We start from the raw sequence: 26,332 nt of genomic DNA, 5'->3' as shown, positions 1-26,332 counted from the left end.
AAGTCTAAATCAGGGAATGCATTGAATGTGGTAAATAAGATCAATGAGTTACAGGCACAGGCTGACATGTAGGAATATGTTGTTGTGGATATAACAGAGACCTGCCTCAAAGCCTCTGTCAATGAAGAAGCCGATTATTATACCAAATAAGAGTTTAGGCCAGGTGGCCATGGGAGTCAGGCAGAAACCACTAGAACTTATTGTCTCCAAGCTGTCAGAGAATATCTGTAATTGGCCAATGTATATGACATTTACTAATGATGACTTGTAATAATGATGATTTGCTCACGTTGAGCCAGAAAGTGGGCAAAATGTCTTTAGAAGTTGTATAATTGTATTGCCACTGTGATGTAACTTCAGAGAAGAATTGGATTTCCCAGACCTCCTCTCCCAGGGCATTGATCAATAAAGAAATGTCTTTCACCAGTTGTGAGTCTTTGTATTAACTAAAGTTAAGTTCAATACTTTGCCACTGAAAAAAACCCCAAATAGTTGACTTTTGTATGGAAAGTTGGAGAATTTGTTTGATGAAATTTGTTGAAATGGTTGCTTTATAGTGGGTTTTATTTCAACATGATAGGCAGACAGTAGGAAAGCAATGTGTGTGCCTGTTGTGATTGCAGAATTGTGGTTGGCTTCATTCCTATTGCAGTCAGCCTAGCGCAAGGGCATGTGTTGGTCACACACCCACACTTCATTTTGTTCCTCTCCCTCCTCCTCAGCTACTCGCCATATTGCTGGTGGCAAGGCTGTGCACACTATAAGACAAATTGATGAGTAACACAGGGTACCTTCAGAGTAGTTTAGGGCAGTGGAAAAACTATTTCAGCACCCCAACTTCATGCTTTTTGTGTGGTGACATGACTTTTGTTATCTACATGCCAATCAAGTTATGTTTAAGCTGTGGAGCGAAGTCTGAGCCAGGTGGTCAGTGGATAGCACATGTTACCTGGCAGGCATCCTCTGGTTTCTCCTGGTGACTCATATACTGAGATAACAGAAGACTGGCACAGAATAAAGAAAAAAGGCATTGCTACTGCTGCCAGTACAAGTTATTCATCTCCATGATGTTCTGAACTCGCTAATTGCACATTCAAGGAATGGAATTTTTTTGCAGTTGTGGTACATCACTGCATTTAGGCGCAAAGCCCCATGTGTGCCATCGATGGCACCCTTCATGGGGAAAGCCTGGCTTCACCCGCTTCTCTCTCGTCAGGGAGAAGACAATGAACTACTCTCTTGTCCTAGAATAAATAATGTTTGTCATTTGCTTCATTCAGCTATGAATGACAAACTAGGAGAAAAAAAAACAAACCCAACTCCAGCCTGAAAAGCTCTCAATATAGTAAATTGCATGGCCATGGTCACCTTGACAACCTCTGCCAGTGCTGGCCTTATAAACACTTTCATGGTAAAATAGAAACAATACACATTCTCTTCATGGCTCAGGTTGAGGCATGAGGAAAGCTCTCAGAAGAGCGACAGGGTGGCACAGTGGTTAGCACTGCTGTCTCACAGTGCCAGGGAACTGAGGTCAATTCCAGCCTGGGGTGACTATCTGTGTGGAGTTTGTACATTCTCCCTGTGTCTGTGTGTGTGTTTCCTTTGGGTGCTCCATTTTGTTCCCACACTCCAAAGATGTGCACATTGGGTTGATTGGTCATGCTAAATTGCCCCTCAATGTCAGGGGATTAGCAGGCTAAGTAGTGCAGTAACGGGGATAGAACCTGGGTGGGATTGTTGTTTGTGCAGGCACAATGGGCCGAATGGCCTTCTTCTGCACTATAGGGATTCTATGAAGATGGAAGATCAAAAAGACTTCCTGCTGAGAGCCCTCTCACCCACTTCCTCCCGTGGTGAACAGCTTGTCCTCTGTTTTGTCTTCCTGTCATACTGCTGGTCAATGGTAATGGTGCCAGTGGCATCCATGGCTGGAATAGCGTGACCAGATTTTGTAAAGTCAAAACTGGGACATATTGAAAAATCAGTGAAGCTCCTTAATGATTGACATGCTGCAAGACCAATGGCAGGAGTCTGGGAAGGGAATTTGAAGGTAGAAGATCTTGTAATGACATCTTCTAGAAAACATTCAGCCAGAGAGTGATAATTCTTGTTCACCATTTAAGGGTAAGACAAGAACATGTTTATTTTCAAGTAAACACCATATAGAGGCTGCAGCCTGTGCCTGCAATCAGCTCCTGAGAAGGTTCCAGGACATGCTTATCAAGTCCTGCTTATCGAGATGATTCCCCCAGCTTGCTCCCTAATTGGTTCCCTCGGTCATGTGATACTTACTCTGCAGATTGGTCCTTAAGTGGAGAATCACTTCATTTCTCTCTCTCTCTAAGTCCCATTATTTGAATGTCAATACTCAATTTACACAGTCCCAGGCAAATAAATATTTAGCACAGGAATCCAGTCCATTATAAATTAAGTCGTTCAATGGTCTCCCATACCTAGTGGAAGGGCATAACGCCTCTGTCTGGGGTGCTTCCACTGATGGGCTTCCAGTAGAAACCACAAACACTCTTTAGGAACAGGTATCTTGGTCCCATTTATTATGATGGGGACATCAGTGGCGTGTCTATAGGATGACCTGGTACTTCAATGCTTGAACAGTCCATAACATTCCCAGAGGATAGTATAGCTGCTGATAGCAGTACTGGCTGTTGGGGCAACTCTCACTCCCACAAGTGGTCTATGTGCTTCTGGATGATCCTTCCTTCTCCATCAACCAGTTTTGGATACAATGGGCCCAATTTTACTATCAAGTTGCGCCTGTTTACAGGCATGAAAACTTGGTAAAATCGGACGTGGGGTGAGTAGCGCAATCCACGCCTGCCTCTGCGCTGGTTCCCATTTACCAACGCCCAAAAATGGCCATGGCCGAGACCACACCACACCCAAAACGGATGAAACGGGCATTTATGCATTTGCATACATTTAAATTGAAATAATAGGCTGCATGCCCAACTTTATCCACACTTTCCCCTTGATCATCACGTTCGCCAATCCGCAAATTGGCGCAAAACAGACATGGTCCATAAAAGTCTGATTCGGGCGCTCCATCAGTGAGGAGGATTAGCATCTGACGGCTCGCTACTGCTCATGGGTGTCCTTTTGTTGAAGCCATTTTCTTTCTTGGGTCATTGGCGGTTCTGTGAGATTAGGGGGTGGGGAGGCTGTTGTTCCACCTCCTAATGTTCCAATGTCCAAGTTGCCGCATGGATCTGGGTCTCAGCACTGACCTCAGGTTTTGTGATCCTGCTGGGTCCCAGTGCACTCAGCTCACTTCCAGCTGAAGGATGTGCACAAAGTCCTTGCAAATTGCACTGCTGCAACCTCTCAACTTTGTAAGGAGCTGGGATTGTGGGGAGCATGTGGCTGGGGGAATTGGGGGGGGCTTTGATTGTAGGGAGCGTGTGTCTGGAGGAACTGGGGGGGGGGCTGTAATTGTGGGGAGAATGCGGCTGGGGGAATTGGGGGGGCTGTGATTGTGGGGAGCATGTGGTTAGGGAAATTGGATGGAGGCTGTTACTGTTAATGTGCTAGGAGCAAGCAGCGTTCCTTAATCTCTACGTGTTCCTCTCCATCCCTGTCCCCCCACCCCTTTCAGAGTGACGAGATGGCTTTTGCGATGCAACCCATCGATCTTGCTGTTCTTTTGGTGGCTGCTGGAGCTGAGGAGGAGGAGCTGGAGGAAGAATTGCGGGCACAGGAGGCCCGGGTCTTACCACTTGCAGGAGTAGAGGGAGACGACCACCAGAGGCAGGAGATGGCCACTATTCACCCTGAGGGGGTGCGCAGGAGAAGGAGGGAGCAGAGTGTCACAAGTGTCATTTGAACAGATGTCACACACTATGTGCTGCTGAGGGCTCCACCTCCAAAAAAAGACGGTGCAACACCTGTGCAACCTGTTGCAGGACCTGGTACCTATAGGCGGGATGGGGGGGAGGGAGGGGCGGTGGTGGTGGTAGTGGGGGGGAGGGCACACAGTCTCGGTGGCTGTCAAATTGACGGCCGTTCTGAACTTTTATCTGACTGGCTCCTTCTAGACCCCTCGTGGAAATGTATGTGGCATCTCCCAATCAGCTGTGCACACCTGTGTCACAGTAAAAAGTCTGACAACACCAGGTTTTAGTCCAACCGATTTATTTGATAGTCAACTCACAAGCTTTCGAGGGGACTCCCTCTTCGTCAGGTGACTGGAGAGTGAATGGAGAGCCAGAACTCTCCATAAATCGGTTGGACTAAAACCTGGTGTTGTCAGACTTTATACTGTGTTGACCCCAGTCCAACGCCGGCACATCTACATCATCACACCTGTGTCAAGCAGGTCACAGAGTCCCTGTGTGCCCGGGCTGGGCAGTACATCAAATTTAACCTGGACCAGGCCCATCAGGAAGTCCGGGTTGCAGGGTTCATGGCATTGCAGGGATGCCTAAGGTACAGTGGCCATCGACTGCACACACGTCGCCCTCAAGGCACCCCCACAGAATCTGTGGAGATTCTACTCTCTGAACGTTCAACTCATGTGCGACCATAACATGAGCATTATGCATGTCTGTGCAAGTCATCCATAGTGTGCACAGCAGCTTCATTGTCAGGAGCTCGGACACCCCAGAGGCATTTAAGAACATAAGAACATAAGAAATAGGAGCAGGAGTAGGCCATCTGGCCCTTCGAGCCTGCCCCGCCATTCAATAAGATCATGGCTGATCTGTCGTGGCTCAGTTCCACTTTCCCGCCCTCTCCCCATAACCCTTAATCCTCTTGCCTATCAAAAACCTATCTACCCGCACCTTAAATATATTTAGCGAGGCAGCCTCCACCACTTCAACGGGCAGAGAATTCCAGAGATTCACCACCCTTTGAGTGAAGAAGTTCCTCCTCAACTCCGTTCTAAACCGCCCCCCCCTTTATCTTGAGGCTGTGCCCCCTAGTCCTACTGTCCTTTCTGAGCGGGAAGAGCCTCTCCACCTCTATCTTATCCATCCCATTCATCATCTTATACATCTCAATGAGATCTCCCCTCATTCTTCTAAACTCTAACGAGTACAAACCTAGTTTATTCAGCCTCTCCTCATAGTTCAACTCCAGAAGAGTTGGAGGAGGAGCCCAGGCTGCGGGGGTGACTCATGGGTAATAGGGGTTCCCGCTTTGGACATAGCTGATGACGCCTGTGTGGAGGCCTGTGGCCGAGGCAGAGACCCGCTATAATGAGGCCCATGTAACCACCCGCGCAATAGTGGAGAGGTGCATTGAGCTCCTCAAAATGTGATTCTGATGCCTGGACCAATCTGGCAGGGCCCTCCAATAAATCCTGTGATTTCTTCCCGCATTGTGGTCGGGTGCTGTGCCTTGTACAATCTGACTGTACAGAGAGATGATCTATTGGAGGAGGAGGAGGAGGAAGGGGAGGAGGAGGAAGAAGAGGAAGAGCATGCTGAGGAACACCAATCAGGCGCTGGAGGGCTGGCAGCCCAAATGAGGTATGTGAGGACAGCAAGGACCTGATCACCAGGCAATTCACTGGCTAGGGGTTTGTGTCTGTGGGTTCCATCCCCTCCAACCCCCAAAAGTCCTTCTATCTCCTGCAACATTGTCACATCAGAGTAGTGGGCCTGGGTACTCTGTTTTTTGGCAGGCAGGAGGGTGATGACGACTCGCTAAGCCCTGGTGCAAACTAGTCTGATTCCTACCTGAGCTCTGCATGCATGCTAGCATTTGGGCCCATGTCTGTGTAGTGGGTAAGGGATCTGAAACCCCATACAGGGCCCTGGTCAGTTGGGCGGGGGACTGGAGGGAATTGCTGGTGGGGTCTGGGGGAACCAATAGCTTCTTTTCTCTGTGACACAGCATTGAGGAGCCTCCCCAGCTGACGTCAACATGAAGCATCACTCCAGCAATCATCAGTGGAAGAGGCTTCCTATTCGAGACAAATCTGAGACAAATTAGTCACAGGTGGATGTTAAAAAAAGATTTAATTGCAATAAAGGTGTTTAAATAAGACATTATAACTTAAAACTTGTGAACAGAAAATGTTAAGATGTTTAAATATCTTTCTAACTAGTACAGACATTCACCCGTGTCATCTCAGTGCAACTACAACTTCCTAACCTTATGTGGCCTACCACTACGTCTCACTCCCCAGAATGTACATCAGAGGTAGAGGGGATTAGCTGCCTACCATGCTCCATGGCCTGTGGTGCATGTTTCGGGCAACTGGAGGCCCTGGAACTTGAGGGTCCGGACTGTGAGGGTCCTGGCCTGCAACCAGGTGTCTGGGATGTTTCCATGACACCCTCTTCATCCTGCTGCCCCTGACGTGCCCTGGTGTCAGACAAGGGAAAGTCAGAAAGTGTAGCCACAGCTACAGTCTCCTGGCTGCAAGGCTCCAGCATGGAGTCGAGCCCTTCCTCCCCTCTTGGGATTCCTCTGGGCCCCTCCATGGGATGGCGGTTCTTCTGCAGTGAGCTCCAGAAGCTCCAGTATCACCTAGCCCTGCCAGTCCTGGAGGACCACCTGCGTTCTACCCATGGTGGTCAAGCGCTCTGCAATGGACACTTGAGTCGGGGACCACCTGTCAATGGCCACAGTAAGTGTTCTCTGAGACTGGACAACATTCTGCAATTCCTCAGCCATGACTTTCTGTGATTAGCCCGTTGTGTGTCAGCGCTGTCTCACTGGGTTCTCCTGCAAGCTTGCAAGACTCTCAGCCATGGGCCGCAAAATCTTGAGAAGCCTGCTCAGTCCCTCAGTTGTGGCCTGCTGTGACGCGGCCATCACTTGGAGCCTGCCACTCATGGTAAGGATTCCCTGCCTCAGGTTTTCCACTGCAGGCGCTACCCATGCAGTTTTGGCCTGGGAAGGATGCAAGACAGACAGTAGCTGGTCAGCCTGAAAGCTCTGGGACTCCCCGCAACAGCCTTGCAGTTGGTCCAGTGTTGCTGTCAACCTCTCCTGCATTCCCTGGCTCTGTTGCTGCATCTCCAGCAGCTGAGGGTGAAGTGATCTCAGAGGTCCAGCACGTAGCCTGGGGCCAGCTAAGTCCTTGCCTCTGGCGGGCCCCTGCATGCCAGAGGCCTCGGATGTTCCCTCTCCCACCTGATGTACCTTAACAGATGTTCATTAGTGGAGTGACCCAGAAGCCTCACCACTAACTGGACCCACCAACATGTCAGTATCTGGGATGGTGAATTGTGAGGTTCAAGCTGAGGCCAAAACTGTGCCACCCTCGGAGGTGCCTTCACCCATGTCCTCCGAGGAATCATCTGAGCTGTCTGGAACAGGATGGGTGGGAGCTGCAGGAAGGGCCTGGAGTCCAGAAGGCCCCCGGGTGTCCAAATCTATCCCTGCAACACAAGTTTAGAGCAAGGGAGGGAAAGGAATCAGGGATGCCAAGCACATGATTCATATTTCTCCATTCAAGACAGAACAAAGCATCAAAAAAATTATATCACAGGAACAGGCCCTTCAGCCCTTCGAGCCTGCAGCGGCCAGGCTGCCCGTCTGATTTATTACCCCCTACCCTTCCAGGAAGCATAAGTCTATAATCCCATGCAATTCACCTTGCTTTGGAGAGGGTCCTTAAAGATCACTATAGTATCTGCATCCAGGAACTCCCCCTGGTAGCGAGGTCTAGGCACCCACTACCTTCTCTGTGCAAATAGACATGCTTTGTACATCTCCTTTAAACCTTGCCCCTTGTACCTGAATCTTGTGCCCCCAAGAAGTTCCCTCAAAGAGTGTGGACGAATAACAAATGCTCATGTCTTGTTGACAGCCCAACCATGCTGTCACTGACAGTCTGTATACTTTTCTTTGACAGCATCAGTGCCCGCTCCTCAAAGGAGGTGAGGACCCAGAGGTCTGGCCCACCACCCACTGTCTTTGCTCTCTCATGGGTGTTATGGTTGGTCTTCTCCTGTGGAGACAGAAGGAGCCATGAAAGAAATGATGGAGTGACTCCTGCAGAGTATCAGGTGGGTGACCCTTAAAGGGCGAGCACTGTGGGACTCTTAGGTGGATTGAAAGGAGGTGCTTGGGGGTCAGGAGCTGGAAGCATGTAGGATGCTGGGGCTGGGAGGATCTGGGGGAAATTTGGGGCAAGGTACAAGATGGGGTTCAGCACTCACCCTTGCCACATGGATGAGGTCATTGAACTGCTTCGTAGTTCGGGAGGCCAGTGGCCTGGCACTGACCGCGGCAGTGACTTCTTCCCAGGTCGCATTTCCATCAGCCCCCTGGGTCTGCGCCCATCTTGGGGGAAGAGGGTGTCCCGCCTCACCCCTGCTGCACCCAGTAGCTTCCCCAGGTCATGCACACATTTTGTGCAGGAATGCCTGCCTGCCTGTCCATTCTTGAGTTTTTAATGGAGCTGCCCCTTGTTAGGACAGATCAGCCGCAGGCAGTTTGGCAGAGCATTCCAGCAAGTTGCATACAGTTTGCTTGTCAGCACCGAGGGGAAGGCAAACAGGGGTGAGAGAGGGAGTGTCACACAGCCATTAGAGTCCAGAGGAGATGGGGGCCTCGTGCAGGAGGATCCAGGGTGGGGATGAGGAAGATCACACTGGCTGATACCTGCAGGGTGGAGGGGGAAGGGTGGATCTCTCTGCTTGAGATCGGTGTGGGGGAAGGGGCCTGAAATCATTGGAGGTGGAGGGGGAGGGGTTTGCTGCCACTCTGCCTGAGATAATTGTGGGGGGGGGGAAGGGGATCCACTGCCATTCTTCCTGAGATCAGTATGGGGGAATGGGTGTCTGCTGCCACTCTGCCTGAGATCACTGGAGGGGGTAAGGAGGGTCGGCAGCCACTCTGCCTGATATCGATGAGGGTAGGAGGGAAGGGGCCCAGCATCTTTTTGGGTGGAGAGGATAAAGGGGTCAGTAATGTTGGTGTGAGACAATGTCCGTGGGGACCTTAGGGAGGCATTATCTGGTCAGGGAGCAAAGTGGTTGGGGAACCGCATTCTATCACTTTTTTTGTGCATGTGCAGTTGGAGGCGTCGATCGGAGCTGCACGGTTTTGGATGCGATAAGTCCTGCCCACAGGCTTGTGCAGCGGGATTCGGACTCGCTGATATTTTTGTAGGCCGAGTGTGTATGGGGGCATCTGAGAATGGGTCTAAAAGTCGGATCTGAAACACTCCCGGATTCAAGTCAACTCAAAGTGTTAAGTTTGATAGCACTTCGAATCAAAATGGTAAAATACGGCTCTATGACTCCAAGGATCCACATTGACCCACTTCCAAAATTGTTCACATACATGGCTTCATCCACTGAAAATGACTGTGTTGATTTACATGAATCATAGTTTGTCTTCTGATTGCTTTGACAGGCTTCTACCTTCCCGGGCAAATTCAGAAATACAAGGTTCAGTCTTATTTTGAAATGACAATGTTAATATTCATTAACAACTCTCCTGGTGGGACTCTCATTGTTGCATGTGGAGTGGTCCAATAGCCCAGAAGGAATCATGAGATCCTGGTCTCTAGCATCCCTTCTGATTACTTTAGGCCAGAATTAAAGGTTTTTCAGCTTGTTCTGTTGGTCAGTCAGATGCTGGGTGGTAGGTGTGGTCCAGATGTGCTTGATACCATTGAGGGTAGTGAAGTTCTGAAACTCAATGCTCCTGAAGGCTGTCCTATAATCAGAAACTGTATCTGAAATTCTCCAGTCTTGACATCCGTGGGAATTGTAGAGGGCAAGACAGAAAATTGGGCAGGCCGTCTAAAGGTCTGTTGAGCTAGGGCAGGAATTTCCGGTCTTGGGGCACGCTTGACCAGAGAATCCCACTCTATGATTTCAGATATTCTGTGAATGAAAAACACTGGTATAACTTTTCAACTGTAGTGTGCAATGTCGGAGGCTTCACTTCAAATACTTCCATTCACTTTAAATGTGCATCAACAAGAAGCAAAATCATCGTACCCATGAATGAACCAACACAATCAGTATGGACTCATACCCACGGCCGGCCAGGCTACTCCCAAGGATGCAGTGAGAATACCATAGGAAACATTTGTTGCAATTAACACTATTCACAGAGTTTGACTAGGCTCTCAATGTCAGCATCACCACCAGGCCACCAGACATAATTCCTGCCGAGCATCTTCAGCTAAGATATACTCTTAACGGGCACTGTGAAATTCAGCTAGGAGCAACTCTCTTCCTGGTACAGGGATGCCGACTCTTGCTCTCCAAATTATGATGCCATTTTAGCAACTCAACTCATCTTCTCATACAAAATATAGTTTCATCTCTTCAGAAACTTGCTCATTAGCCCAACTCATTAGTACCCTGTGCTTCACTTTGGACAGCAGTGGATCCTGACTGGTACTTGATCTGTTTCATCGAGACTGGCAATGTGATCAAGAAATTCAATGCCATGACAATTTGCTGTGGTGCTGGAGGTGGTGCAACACTCTCTCTGCAATGGTTGGCAACTAAGTGCATCCAACTTTGCAATATGAGTCCTAAGCCATTGCTTGAAGATATATCCAAAGGCAGAGAGGATAATGCCAATGCTGAATTCTTGCCAATGCGAGTGGTAGAATAGACTTCATTAAAAAGACCCAAAAGCAGTATGTGATCAGAAACAATGGTGAAGAGCCTAAAGTACAAATACTGGTGAAAAGTTTTGACATCAAAACTGTTGGTAATCCTTCTTTCTCAATTTGTGAGTTCCTTTTTCAGCTTCTGAGAGGGTTCTCGAGACATACCCTATTGATCTTTCAGATCCATCATCCATCTCATGGGACAACACCACACCAACACCATATGGAGAGGCATCACAGGTTAACACTAATTTCTTGACGTGTAAAATATACTAACAAGTTCAAAGAATGCAGCAATTGCTTTACTCTGGTAAAAGTTTCTTTCTGGGGTGTTTTCCAAAACCATCACTGCTGCTTCTTTAGCAGTATATGCAAGGGGGCCAATGACGTTGATAAATTTGGTGAAGAAATGCCCATAGTAATTCATCATTCCCAAAAAAATGATTTGAGCTCAGATGTGTTTCTGGAAGCCAGTGCCTCTTTTGTGGCACTGACCTTGTCTTCCATGGGGTATAATCCTTGTGCATCTGCACGGTATCCCAGGTAGGCTACCTCAAAAGCTTGAAACGTACATTTCTCCTCCATGAGGTAAACTCCAGCTAGGCGCTCAGCTTCTTTTGCTCCAGTTATAAGAACATCACCAAGATATGGTGTAACTTGTGTCAGGCCTTGCAACAAGACTTTCCATTGTCCTCTGGAAAATAGCACAAACTGATGAGACATCAAAAGGCAAACACATATGTAGGAACAAATCTTTATGTGTGTTTATCACCATGTAACCTCAGAAAGCATCATCTAATTCAACTTGCTGCTAAGTGTGACTCATATCAAGTTTTGTACAAGTTTGACCTTTGGCCAGCTTTCCATTCAAATCTTCAATTTTCAGGATTGGATATTTATCCAACTTGGAAGCCTGATTAGCTGTGAACTTGTGGTCCCCACAAATGCTGATGGTCTTGTCTGGCTTCAACACAGGAATAATAAGTGCTGCCCTGCTTGCAAACTGAACTGGTTGGATAATGCCCAGTACTTCCCTTTAATTCCATATCCACCCTTTCTCATAAGGAATATGTTACTGGTCTTGACCTGAAAAATCAAACGGTTGCCTCTGAATTCTCATAGATCTTCATCTGCAGGCCCTTTACCTTGCCTAATTCATGCTCTCATATTTTTTTATCAGCTCGAGTAGTCCTCTTTTCTACACTTGGAAGATCTCAGTCCAATTTAACTTGATTTTCTGAAGCCTGTTGTGGCCCAGAAGGCTTTGCTGTTCTGAGTAAACTTGACCTATTTTTTAATCAGCTGAGGCTACTGAGTAAACTTGACTTGTTTTTTCATTGATGGTTTAAGTGGCCTTGCCCATGACAAATAAAACATTCAGCCTCTTTAAGCCTACAAAGACAATATTCTGCTTCAATCTTTGATGATTGATTTCCTCTTTTAAATCTTGTTTTATTTGTGGCTGAATTCGCTTCTCAGTTCACTACTACATCTTCATTTTTGGCACAACTGCTGATTGAATTTCCTACCTGAAAAAGGTTAACGGTGCCAGGTTGTGCACTTTGTAACTCTTATGTGCCCTTTTCAGTGCTCTCAATTGTCAGCGCTATCTCCAACACTCACTTAAAATTTATATCCGCCTCCGCTATTAAATTCTGTTGAATAGCCTTTCATCCCACAGACTTAATCTGCCCTGCAGCATATCATTCAAAGTGGTTCCAAAATTGCAATGCTCTGAGATTTGCTTCAATTTGGTGGTATAATTTGTAACAGTTTCCCCTGGGGGCCCTCCTACTTGAACGAAAGTTAAATCTCTGCAATATGTTTGATGATTTTGGATGAAAATATGACTTTACTAATTCAATGATTTCACTAAATGACTTGGAGTCCTATGCGTTAGGTTTGTGAGACTGCAAACCAACTTGTACGTCTGGGTCCCACAAGCATTCAGGAGAATTGTCTTTCTCTTTCCCACCTCCGCTATTTTCTTGGCCTAAAAGTATTGGGCAAACACTCTCTGAATTGTGCCCAGTCCTCCATGGGGGTATGAAAAGGGTCGATTTGTCCACATAAGGGCATTTTTGTAATTACTCTTTGTCTCACCGGAAACTGTATACTCACTGTTCAAAGCTGGCTTTTATCCTTGTTGTTAGTGTAATAATTCTTGTTCACCAGTTAAGGGAAAGACAACAACATGTTTATTTACAGGTAAAGGCCATTGAGAGGCTTGCAGCCTTGTCACTGCAGCCAGCTCCTGAGAAGGTTCTGGAACAGCATGCCTTGCTTACAAGATTGATCCCCCACAACGTTTTCCCCAGGTCATGTGACTCTTACACTGCAGTTTGATCTTTAAAAAGATAATCACTACAGAGTTGGCAAACTTATTCCATAGATCCTTTAAAAGGCATCATCAGCAATGAAACAATCAGTGAAAAAAGGTATTGACAACGCCCATGGAGGCATCAAGAGGCTGTGCGGGGCAAGGGTACAGGTGTGCTGAATGTATTGCAATGCAATGTGAAGGGTGCTTACAGAAAGAAGGATGAAATTTTACAGATCTTCTCCCTCCAGGCCCAGTTTATGTTTGACAAAAAGGGAGACATTGAAAAGCAGGACATGTGAAATAGTTGTAGGAAGCTGTCGAAACACTGGGACAATTAATGGAAAATTTAGATAAACTCAGCATAATTGGGATATCTGGCCACCCTTAAACGAGTTTGGTCAGAGCTCTTAAAATCAGAACTAAGGCCTTCTCCACATGTTGCTCAGCTCTCTGTCAACTTCACTAATTTTAAACAACTCTACAAACCACCAAACTCACTCAGGGCTGATAGAAATTAATCAGCAATTCACCTGAAAGGAGTTCATGATCCCTTTTAACAGCATTGATAGGGCTTTTTATTCCTGCTGAACACATATCCTTCTATGCGGATTTAAGAGTTAGAATGTAGAGGTCAAAAAATGACACCATTGGGGTCAAATTAGTATTAACCCTGATGAATTACACAATTACCCTACCTTGCATACTTCTGACACATGTCCTAATGTAGGTGCTACTGACCTACTCAAAAGATATCAAGCTCCGTCCATGCTGAATGTATGCATGTTTGGTGTGAATGTGACTTTGAAACCAAGTTGTACCCCATAGTACCAAAACTGTGGATATTGTGGATATTGTGGAACTTAATTTTGTAGCCATTCTGTGTTTAAATCTTAAAGTAACAAGAAAATAAAGTCTTTTTCCCTACTGAAAAGCATCCTTATTATGTTAACAATATCATCAGAATATTATAGTCTATAGTATATCAGATTTCTTGTTCCATGTCTTAGATCTCTTCTTTCAAATAACATACCAGTAAGCTGTTAAGGAAAAGCAATAAACTTATAAAAAGTTTTCTTTTTCCCAACCAATATTCTGAGGCAGGAAACATTGTTAAAAAGGATCAACTACGATTAATGAGAATTGATTTCTCTTAACCAAATATGCCTTTATAAATTACATAGCTCCTACCTTTACCATATTTTGCAATAATATGAAATAGATGAATTGATTGGTCCTTGAATGCCTCTTGCAAGGAGCTCGTGGGATGATCTTTGTGTTTCTCTTTACTGCATTCATTGCATATCGGAACCTTGTCAGCCATGCAAAATGTTGTTAGGTTTGAGTCAGGATGGTCAAAGCACTTCATCAGCGGCTCCCCCCCAGAAGCTTCAATAAAATGATGGTCTGTGTAGGTTTTGTTGTGTTGCTTTAAGCAGTCCTTGCAGAAATTTAAGTCACAGGTTTCACATTTCTTGAACGCAGGCTGTTTGTTTTTCGATTCACAAAGTTGGCAATAGGATTGTCTATTGACTGATTTACTCTTTGTCCATTTCTTGCGCCGCATCTCCAACCTACTTAACACCTCATTGATCAGAAAATTCTCTGGGAATTTGACTTTTTCAGTGCTGGTAAAATAATGATTTTCTTGACAGACTGGGCAGGTGACCACAGCGTGTTTTTTGAGACCCTTGCTGGATGTTGTCTTTTGCCTTGAAATACAGTGCTCACATATGCTGTGATTGCATGGCATTAATTGTGCTTTGGAATACAGCTTCCCACAGACCGGGCAGCTAAGTTCATCATATATTGGAGGTTTTATATGTTTTTTTTTAAGATTAAAATTCAGGGTATTTAATCCCTGTGAATTACTTGGACTGGAAATAGAAAACAAAAACACACTTCATTTAGAACATTCATTAAATTGATTACTGCATCCTAGATTAAAGACTGCAATAATTTTTTTCCCTTCGGCATTTCAATCCATATATTCATAATCCATTGAATAATCAATTTATCCTCTTTATGAATTGTAGGAAAGGAAAGCTCTATAATTGTAAGGTAAACAAACCATAGCAAAGACATAATTTGTAGCCATGGAAACCTTATTCAATCTAAACATATCCTAAAAATAAATGGCAACTGAAATAGCATACTGGGTTCAGCCAACTGTCTGTCCATTCAACACCGGCACAATGGCACAGTGGTTACAATGCTGTCTCATAGCTCCAGGGAGCCAGGTCAGTTCTGGCCTTTGGCGACCATCTGTGTGGAATTTGCATGTTCTCCCCATATTAATGTGCATTTCCTCTGAATGTTCTGGTTTCTTCCCACAGTCCAAAAATATGCTAGTTAGGTTGATTGGCCACTCTAAATTGCCCTTAGAATCCTAACATGTGTAGGATAGGGGGATTATCAAGGTAAATATGGGAATAGAGTAGGATGCTCCTTTGGAGAGTTAGTGCAGACTCAATTGGCCAAATGGCCTGCTTTCACAGCGTAGGGATTCCATGATTCAGTTCTATTCTATGAGAGCCAAACAATGGGAGAATTTCCTGTTGGCTACCTGTAAGGACTATAATTGAAATGAGCTTTGTCAATACCAGGCCTGTTTCCAGTTTGGTGAGCCCACACCACATTACTGCCTTTAAAAAAGTTTATTTATCAGTCACAAGTAGGCTTACATTCGCACTGCAATGAAGTTATTGTGAAACTAATGTGGAAAAACTCACTTGAGTTTGTGTACTCATCTGGAGTTTATATCACACCAGGTTAGATGGAACTTTACATGAGTCATGATGAATTACTTCAAATAGATTTTACCATTTTAACTTTTCTCAGTGAGCACATTATAGAAGGAAAGAAAAATTTATATAACACCTTTTATGAACTTCGGATATCCCAAAGCATTTTGCAGCCAACAAAATATTTTTTTTTAAAAGCACAGTCAGCTTTGTAATGTAGATAAACACAGTGACCATTTTGCACAAGCTAGCTAGGTCCCATAAACAGAACTAATAAATGACTAGGTAATCTGTTTTCATTGGCCCTGGTTGGGGGATTAATCACATCCGTTTGTTTGTGAATAGTGTCGGGCTCACTAATCACCTGAATACATTTAAATACATTATTCAGCCTCTCACCAGAAATTGGCGAGAGGCTGACCTTGCCATAAATCCGATTCCAGTTAAATCGTATGAGTCAAGAAATTTTTTAGCTCTCGTGCAATTTTACCAGCTCAGACTGTTCATCATGAGTTTAACGTCCCCTCAATAAAAGTGCATATCTAAATGATCAGCCTTCCATTCATTTACTGCACTGAAATGATTAAGTACGCAGATCTCCAGTGTAGGCCTTTAGCCCACAACTGCCTGACTGGAGGACAAGAGTGCTACCAAAAAGCAATTGAAAAAAAAATGATAGGCTTTTTGTTCAATCTTTCTCTATGAAAAGTTAAGTAAAAATAAATGTGTCTTTCAGATGAGATACTAAACCAAGGTCAAATGTACTGTCTCAGCTGCATGTAAAAAAAGCTCCCATGACACTATACCAAAGGAAATGAGTGCTCCTTTTGAAGCTGATGACTAAATATGCACCTTTCAATATCAACTGCTGCTGGAAGGTCATCAACTCGGTGAAGGACGCACTTTGGTCCGCCCGAAACTTGCTGATCTTCCAGCTGAAAGAACTGTCCTCGACCGAGTGTTGCAGACTGGCACATTCCAAGGTCCAGGACTACGTGCTGAGGGACGGGCTGAAGCTTGGGGCAGCCACCGCAAAGGCACAATGGGGAAAGGCCACACTGTAAGGCCTTTTAACGGAGGCAGATCGAGGGCCCAGGAACTGCAGAATACCCTCGACCTGCGTAACTGTGTGCCAATCTGAGCACTAACCGCACACAGTAATCTTTTGAGGCGTGTATATAGTTTTTAAGTATTGAAATGTAATCATGGTAATTAGTACAAATATGTAAATTTTGAGACATGGACATAGTTTTTAAGCACTGAAATGTAGTCACTGTAGTTTTGGACAGATCTGCAAAAATGTTTTGATTTTGCTACTCGAAGCCCTGTACACTGTAATAGATTACTTGAGATTTTTATGAATAAAGTATATTTTTGGAAAAAAAAAAATTTTGAAAGCTTTGTGGGTTTCAAGAGTGCTAAGTCCTTTGGGTCACTTAGAGGATGTTAGAATTGTGCATTCATGCAGTCAAGTTTTATATGGCCTTTTACTGTAAGAATTCAGGGCCTGATACCTCAACATATTCAATGGTGCTTTTCTTTGGAGCATTTAATTGTTAGTTGCTTTCGATCATGGCTTATAAAAAGTATATAAGATGATAGAGGGTTTGTTACTGTGTTACCATGTAATTAAATCACTTGTAGATAAGTAAGGAGTGAGGGATAGACACAGGTCCTGAGCAAAAAAAAAACACCAACATTACGTTAAAAGGGTTCCCTTAATGAAAATCGAGGAATATTTCAAATGCACCAAGAATCTTAGTAATTTATTTTTGTGCCAAATGACATTTTGTGCAACTTCCAAAGACTCACATTTGCTACCTTCCCACCTGAGTAAATGATTCCCGCCACCAGATTTGCCATGGGGAAGGGTACAAGATTCCAACTTCACTTAAAATAGCCAGCCCTTTGCTGCGAAATATCTCACTTTATTTTAATGCTGAGGAGTTAGAAGACTACTTGAAGTCTTCCTCCTTCTAGTGAAAAAGTATGGGTGAAATTTTACAGGTTTCCCCATCGATCGATGAACAGACTGAGCTGGTAAAATTGCACGAGAGCTAAAGAATTTCTTGACTCACACAATTTAACTGGAATCGAATTTCTGGCAAGGTCAGCCTCTCGCCAATTTCTGGTGAGAGGCTGAATAATGTATTCAGGTGATTTGCAGGTGATTAGAGAGCCCGACACACTTGCTCACACCGGGCTCACGCCTTTATGGCCTCGCTGGAAGAGGTTTTCTCCTGCAAGGAAAACATCTGCTCCCCATGAACAGGGAACAGTCATGTTGCCCTCACTATTGAGGGACCCCGAGGAGACTAACGGCAAGGCAAGGTGCCCCTTGGACAGTACCAGCCTGGCACTTCCAGCCTGGCACCTTGGCACTGCCAGCCTGGCACCTTGGTAATGCCCACTGGGCACCTTAGCACTGGATAGTGTTAGCGGTGGGGCATGTGGGTAAAGGGCCTGAAAGATAAAGTTTAGTTTATTAGTCATATGTAGGCTTACATTCACATTGCAATGAAGTTACTATAAAAATCCCTTAGTCGCCACACTCCGGCACCTGTTCAGGTACAGTGAGGGAGAATTTTGTATGGCCAATGCACTTGACTTGCACAGTTTTGGACTGTGGGAGGAAACCAGGGCATCCAAAGGAAACACACGCAGGCACAGGAAGAATGTTCAAACTCCACACAGACAGTGACCCAAGACGAGAATCAAACCCAGGTCCTTGGAGCTGTGAGGCAGCAGTGTTAACCACTGTGCCACTGAAGGTGGTATGTGGATGGGGTCTATGAGGGTGGGACATAAGGAGCTTATGGGGGAGCAGGGCCTGGAGAGGACATGGGGGCAGGGCCTGAAGGGATTTTGGGAATGGGCCTGAAGGGGGGTGGAGCCTATGTGGCATGGCCTATAGGGGATGTGATCTGGAGGAGTGGAGCCAGCAAATCGGGGAGCAATGGGAGGTCACTGCACACTCTGGAATTGTGATCATTCGAAGGAGGGCAAGAGACCTGCTGCCACTCTGCATCGCGATCAGTGGCGGTGAGAGAGGGGGAGGCTGCTGCACACTCTGCAATTGCCGATCGATGGAGGAAGGAAAAGGGCCCACTCCTGCTCTGTATTATTATTGGTGAGGCAAGGGATGGGGGCCTACTGCCACTCTGCATCATGATCAGAAGGGGGAAGGATGGGGGTGTGATAAGTCAGGCAGCGAGGGGGTGATGGGGGCTACATTTTTGGGCAGTGTGGAGTTCATTACAGGCCACAGGCCTTGAAGATTGTGGGGGGTGTGTGTTGAGGCTGGCCACAACAGCAGATGCCTGACAGCTCTCCCGCTCTCAGGCTTCTGTTGATGCAATTGAGCATGAGCAGACACATAGGCTTGCACATGCGAGGTAGCTCCTGCTGGCTGGTCAATTAAGTCCTGCCCACTGCTTGTAGTAGCTAGAAATAGTCTAGCCCATTTTTTCATCTTATGTGTACATAACATTGGGCATAAAAACTTGTCCAATAAATGGACCTGCAACTTTCCCATTTTCACGCTAGCTGGATGCTTAGAAATTTTCTCGTAAAATTTCACCCTATGCACCTTTATTATGTTTCTTGTTACATAAACTATCTTCATGACTCTATTAATGTAGCACTGCAGTAGAACACACTGATTCTGTAAATCAGCAGGACAATTCTTACCTTAATTTTGAGATTTGAAATAAAAATATATTTACAACTAGTATTTATTGTGATTGACTATGTCAATTTATAATTTTATTACCAAGATGCCTGGACATTTTTTTTGTTATTTAGGAAATTGCATTCCTTGGCTTCATAATGTTTTCTTCAGGAAACTATAAACAAGGTGCTTGAAAATGACCAGTGTAATGTGTATTACTTACTGAATACGCACACCTAATTCAACTGGAACTGACATTTAGTTCATAAAACTAAATCCTATTTTTCGAATTGAACAGATTTTTGGTTAACACAAGTTACTTACTAACAAATTTCTTTATCGTCATATGGAGATTTCCAACAGAGAAAGCCGGTAACACTTTCCTTGCGAAGCATTGCCTCTTCCATTCTCTTTGTTGCCGCATTTCTTTCACCTGCTGCTAGCTTATGAACTGACTGTGAATCCTTTACCATCATTGAATTCATCTGGCTGCTTTCTAAGGCATTTCTGTCCATAAGAGCCTCTTTGCTAAATTCCCCTTCACCCTTTGTTTCATTTACCTCCTTTTCATCTTTCATTACTTCTCCTCTGATACCTCCTTTGATTCCTCTAAAATGCTCCTCATTGTCAAACCCCACTGTACCCTTTGATACTGTAACAGCATCTGCTGGGGCATGACTAATTCCCCTGCTGTGTTCAGCTGTTGCATGCTTCTCTTCCTCCTGACTCTTCTGCCATGGATTCATCTCCAGTGATGATAGGACACACGATAGAAGAAGTAAGGAAGCACGGCACAAGATGCAGTCACTTATAAACACCAGGTCTTCTCTATTAACACCAACAATACTTCACTGGCTCCCAGGAAAGAATGTACAATAATCTGTGAAAATTTACTGATAGGTTTTCATCATTCTGACCAGCATTACAATCAATCAATAATTCCTCAAACTGCCTCAAGTCCACAATAACCTAAAGCTTACTCATGTGGCCCTCCAATTCTCTTGTCCAAGACTGGACCACTGTAAGCTGAGGTGGACTTGACACTGACAGTACAGACTGGCCACTAGGTTGCAAACATCACAGAATGTTCGACATCACAAACTGACCACAAATGTCACTGAGTCTATGACATCACAAACAGGCCTTCAAGGAAGACAGGCCATAGGGCTGAAACATTGCACAAACCAATTATCAGGATTACAAGGTGAAAAAATAAACATGATTGAGGAAGGCCTTCAGCTTCATGCGTGCATCCACCGAGACATCCAATCGTTTCTTGATTAACTCCAGGGTCTTTATTTCCACGATCGCACCCAGAACTCCATCCCATGTATTGATGACTCTTAGGAGAAGAATTGTCTGGTGACAGTTCTTTATTGGGATTCTATGTTTTGAATGTACGTTCCCTTGTCCGAGCTCAAATTTAGGCAGAAGTAATTTTTCGGTGCTACATTTTTCAGTGCTACATTTGTGTCAAGTCAGTTTAAGCTTTTTAAGTTTATTTAATAGTGTCACAGGTAGGCTTTCATTAATTAACACTGCAGTGAAGTTACTGTGAAAATCCCCTAGTCACCACACTCTTGCGCCTGTTTGGGTACACTGAAAGAGAATTTAGCATGGTTAATGCACCTAACCAGCACATGTTTTGGACATGGGAGGAAACTAGGGCACACGAAAGAAACCCATGCAGACACAGGAGAATGTGCAGACTCCACACAGACAGTGACCCGAGCCAGGAATCAAATCTGGCTTCTTAGCATTGTGAAGCAACAGTGCTAACCACTGTACCACAATACCACCCCTTTCTCTTTAATTTTTATAAAATCACCAGTCAGATGCCTCCCTTAAAGTCTTCTTCATAGCTTAGAGGCTTTGTGTTGGAACTTTAATGTCCAGATTAAACGTGGGTCTCAATCCTGTATCATTTCAGAGACAGCAACCAAACAGCGACTTTTGCTGGATTGGCCAATTAGTGGCTGGGGTGGGGGGGGCATATTCGCCATTCAATTAAAGATGATGGGTGGGTTCTCAGAATTGGTGGGCCAAAAAGAGGCCTTCCAACACTAAAGCTGCAATCTACTGTTGCAGTAAAGGAAAGAGAGGGCACCTCCATCTTGGTGTTCCCTCTCAGCACCTTTAAAACATTATGATTTTTAAAACTAAAGGCCACAGCTGCTTGGCCTTGATCATGGAGAGGCGGGTGTGGGGGTAGCAGGATAAAATGTGACCATCATCCCCCATCAGGAGCTCCTTGTCTAAGTGACCATATCTTGGGTGATGTGTGGGGCCTGCATGCTGGCTGGAAAATTCTGCTTGTGGGCATATAGCTTTTCCATTCTCAATCATAGAATCCCTACAATGCAGAAAGAGACCATTTGGCCCATCAACTCTGCACTGACAACAATCCCACCCAGACCCTAGCGCCATAACCCTACACATTTAGCCTGCCAATCTGCCTGACATTAAGGGGCAACTTATCATGGCCTAATCCACCTTATCAACCTAATCTGCACATCTTTGCAGTGTGGGAGGAAACTGGAGCACCCGGGGTAAATGCACGAAGACACGGAGAGAACATGCAAGCTCCACACAGAGGCCGGAATTGAGTCCCGGACCCTGGCACTGTGGGGCAACAGTGCTAACCACTGTGGCAGCAGCCTTCCTGAAAGTGACTCAAGTGAGAGATGGTGCTATCAAGCTGACCTGCAGTGTGAAAGTACGCACCCACCCTCATCAGTTCCCAAACAGCCTCCCCAAATCCTGTTCAGCCTCCTATTGCTGTATTCAGTGCTTTAAAATATCATCTGTATCTCTGTGACCAGAAAAGGGTATAATTCTCAAACAGAATACTTCACATTTGGGTATGTGTTCCATTCTATTAATTATGGCCTCCTTCTACACTGTAAGGATTCTATGATTCTATTCTATAATTAGGCTGAATTCATTTGCTTTGTTTGTTGTTGCTTTCAAATGATTGGACATATAACTCTTGAAATGTTTGGCAGAAGTGAAAGTACCACAATTTACAGGGTCAGCTTAATGTTGTAAAGTGTATTAATTGCTGCTTCTGCCACTGAAATAAAATTTTAAGTGCGTAAAGTCTCAAACTTTCAGATGTTAATTTTTATTGGAGATTGGAAAATAATTAAAAGGAATAAAATATAATCCTATTCTTATTTTTTTCTTTCTGTCTCTCATCACCACATAGTGACACAGTGGCTAGCACTGCTGCCTCACACTGCCAGAGACCAAGGTTTAATTTCAGCCTTGGGTGACTGTCTGTGTGGAGTTTGCACATTCTCCTTGTGTCAGCGTAGGTTTTCTGCAGGTCCTCTGTTTTCTTTCCACAGTCCAAAGATGTGCAAGCTATGTAGATTGGCCATGCTAAATTGCCCCTTAATGTTCCAAGATGTGTAGGTGAGATGGATTAGTCATGGTAAATGTGTGGGGTTATGGGGCTAGGGCGGGGAGAGCACTTGGGTAAGATGCTCTGCCAGAGAGTCAGTGCAGACTTGATGGGCCAAATGGTCTCGTTCTGCATTGTAGGGATTCTATCTCTTTCTTATCTGAATTTTTCTTTCTCTTTTTCATTTTCTATATTTGATTTGACATTGGATTAAGGATTTGAATTTATCCATCCTGGTTTCAACACCGCGCTGCTCAGTTCACAGAAGTCCTAGATGTTCTTTAGAGAACACAGTTTCTTTTCAGTGGATGCCTGATATTAATTTCCAATGCAAAAGCCCAGGGAAATCTAAGGGGAAATGCAACCACTGACCACAAAATCTGAAAGAAAAACAGAAAATGCTGGAAAAACTCAGCAGGTCTGGTGGCATATGGGGAGAGAAAGATTTAACATTTTGAGTCCTCTTGGAGCTGGGCGCTGAAGAAGAATCAAATAGAAGTTTGGAAGAGTCTGCAAGCCCTTCTGCATCTCCACCTCCATTCTTTTTAGTATCTAGAATGCAAGCCAACCAGACCAGGAGATTTATTCACAGAAAGCATATTCTGCCTTTCCATAACATCCTCTCCAATAATTATAACCCCATTCATTACCTTGAAGTGTTCAGCTTCTATCAATATTTTGTCAGCATCCTCTTACTTCCACCTGATGTAAAATACTCATCAATTATTCTAACCTCGTCTTGCACCTCTAAGCGTATAATTTTGTCCCTAATTGAGTCCACTCCTCCTTACTTCACATTTTTTATTGACATATTAGTGGAAGATTTTAGGTTACCTTTTATGGTTAACTGCCATTCTGTTTTCATATTCTCTCACTTGCACTTCACTTCCCATTTCAAACCATTGTATTTGCCCTAGTTCTTGTGATTGAAGAAGCCACATAGCATGCATCATGCCATTCTTTTTCATATTCACTATATCCCTTGTCATCCAAGGATTCCTGGAGGTGAGAAATAAAAACCAGACAACAACTAAATCCAAAACCTGCCAGAAATACACAAGTGGACAATGAAGGAGAGATCCACTGTCAATGCTCTCCCTGTAGTGAATAACTCATTGATGTCAACTGTCCATAACATATGAAGAAGTGTTACCTGGACAAGGCACAAGGGGGCAACAGGCACCTGTGAAGCTGGTGAAATTTGAATTCAGTAACAGTATCTGGAATTAAGAATCTACTGATGGCCATGAAACCATTGAAAATTGTTGGAAAAAAACACATCTGTTTCACTAATGTCCTTTAGGCAAGAAATCTACCGTCTTTACCTGGTCTGGCCTTCATGTGACTCCAGACTCACAACAATGTGGTTGACTCTTAATTGGTCTCTAAAGAGACAAGTAGGGGAGAGCAATAAATGCTGGCCAGCCAGTAACACCATATCCCACAAATGAATAAAAGAAAACAAAGATCAGGACCTCAGGAGAGCAGGCGATAAGGAGGGGAAATTGGTGCAAATGGGAAGAGAATACAAATATGATTATATTGTCCAAAGATTAATTTGCTGTTTTTTTCATGTTTGTCCACTTGATGGCGAATGTGGCCAAGTGTGTGAGTTTCATCTATGAAAGTAATTTGTCATTCATTTACTGCAGATTAGTTGTATTGGGCAGAGCCTATCTGAATGCTGCCACAAAGATGAGTTGCCTTTAGAATGATGGATCATGGACTAGACTTATAGATGTCACCGCTTCTGAGCTCATGCACAAAAACACCTCATTAGCACTTAGAGATGTCTGGAGATGGGAGAATGCACCTACCATCCTAGATTTCCACACTCTGTATTTCATATTCAACACGTGCTTTATTTGATTATTATTCTTGAAATATTTTCTTCACTTCAGTGGAAAGTATTGCCTTATACTAGTAAATGTTTCTGCAGGCCTCACCTCAGTAATCGTTCTTTATGTGTGGCTCCAAGTGGCGAATGGTGGGAGATTATTTCATTGCAGACGGCATCACAATCTAGCTCATACTGATTTTTCTGCCACTCAAGTTTTTCAGCAAGGGTCACCTGGGGCTGAATTCTCTCACGATGGTGGTCTTTGGCTCTAATGGCATCTAGAACATAGAACATAGAAAAACTACAGCACAAACAGGCCCTACAGCCCACAAGTTGCACTGATGATATCCCTACCTACTAGGCTTACCTATAACCCTCAATTCTATTAAGTTCCATGTACTCATCCAGAAGTCTCTTGAAAGACCCTATCAAATCTGCCTCCATCACCACCGACGGCATCCGATTCCACTCACCCACCACCCTCTGGGCGAAAAACTTACCCCGATATCTCCTCTATACCTATTCCCCAGCACCTTAAACCTGTGTCTTCTCATAGCAACCATTTCTGCCCTTGGAAAAAGCCTCTGAGAATCCACCCAATCTATACCTCTCAACATCTTATACACTTCTATCAGGTCACCTCTCATCCTTCGTCTCTCTAAGGAGAAAAGACCAAGCTCCCACAACCTATCCTCATAAGGCATGCCACCCAATCCAGGCAACATCCTTGTAAATCTCCTCTGCACCCTTTCAATAGCTTCCACATCTTTCCTGTAATGAGGCGACCAGAACTGAGCACAGTATTCCAACAGAGGTCTGACTAGGGTCTTATACAGCTGCAACATTATCTCCTGACTCCTAAACTCAATCCCTCGATTGATGAAGGCCAGTACACCATACGCCTTCTTAACCGCACCCTCTACCTGCGAGGCCAATTTAAGAGTCCTATGGACCCGGACCCCAAGGTCCTTCTGATCCTCTACACTGCTAAGAGTCTTACCCTTGATATTATACTCCTTCATCCCATTTGACTTGCCAAAATGGACCACTATACATTTATCCGGGTTGAAGTCCATCTGCCACTTCTCCGCCCAGCCTTGCATCCTATCTATGTCACGCTGCAACCTCTGACATCCCTCCAAACTATGAAAACCACCAACCTTCGTGTTGTCAGCAAACTTACCAACCTATCCCTCCACTTCCTCATCCAGGTCATTTATGAAAATTACAAATTTCATCTGTTCTGCTGACCAGAATGGCAGGAATCCTGCGAAGAATCTGTGCTTGGAAACTCATTAATTATACACAGGCAAGCTCCCCACTAAATCTCCTGACATGCTGAAAGCTAATTTGTCCACCTGCCTCAAGCTGATGAGTTCAAAGGTCCCAGTACCATATTTATATAACCTTCACAAACACTTCTATCACTCCCCCCAGCCCATTTGTCTTCACCAGACTGTGGAGGGTTTCTGAAACCCAGAGGGAAAAGGCTGGCACCATCAAGGAAAATGTCTGTTTCTAGATTCAACCACCCTCCGCCTCGTGCTCAACACTTGTAAGGTGCCATAGCTCACTTGGACATCTACCCACTGCCCCTGGAGTCTTTGTGCATCCCCTCCCAGTAAACAACGTGGTTTCTCTTTGACCCCCTTGTTTGGGAGCTTTTCATGCAGCCTTGTTGGCATCCAGCATCCCTTCCCTCAGTTGTCCCTCTGCCATCCATTGCTCATCTACTTTATCCACCTTCCTGCCTCTCTGCATGCTTTTGTGGGTTCTCATCCTTCCAACCCCTCC

General features: G+C 44.7%; 1 protein-coding gene across 1 annotated transcript in view; it reads right to left on the bottom strand.

The window, feature by feature from the left end:
• The window catches only part of LOC145341458 (uncharacterized), a 49,348-nt gene extending 29,310 nt beyond the window's left edge, over nt 1–20,038 (bottom strand). Inside the window, exons 1-2 of the mRNA XM_080186423.1 lie at nt 19,617–20,038; nt 14,070–14,755 (exon numbers count right to left, since the gene is read on the bottom strand). Coding sequence (XP_080042549.1) covers nt 14,070–14,755; nt 19,617–20,038 — 1,108 coding nt within the window. The remainder of the gene's footprint in view (nt 1–14,069; nt 14,756–19,616) is intronic.
• Between the last annotated feature and the right edge of the window lie 6,294 nt (nt 20,039–26,332).

Source organism: Carcharhinus amblyrhynchos, chromosome 3 (genome assembly GCF_965287045.1).
Source record: "Carcharhinus amblyrhynchos chromosome 3, sCarAmb.v2.hapA, whole genome shotgun sequence".
NCBI lineage: Eukaryota > Metazoa > Chordata > Chondrichthyes > Carcharhiniformes > Carcharhinidae > Carcharhinus > Carcharhinus amblyrhynchos.
The sequence above is the reverse complement of the archived record's forward strand: the minus strand, read 5'-3'. Positions and strand labels throughout refer to the sequence as shown.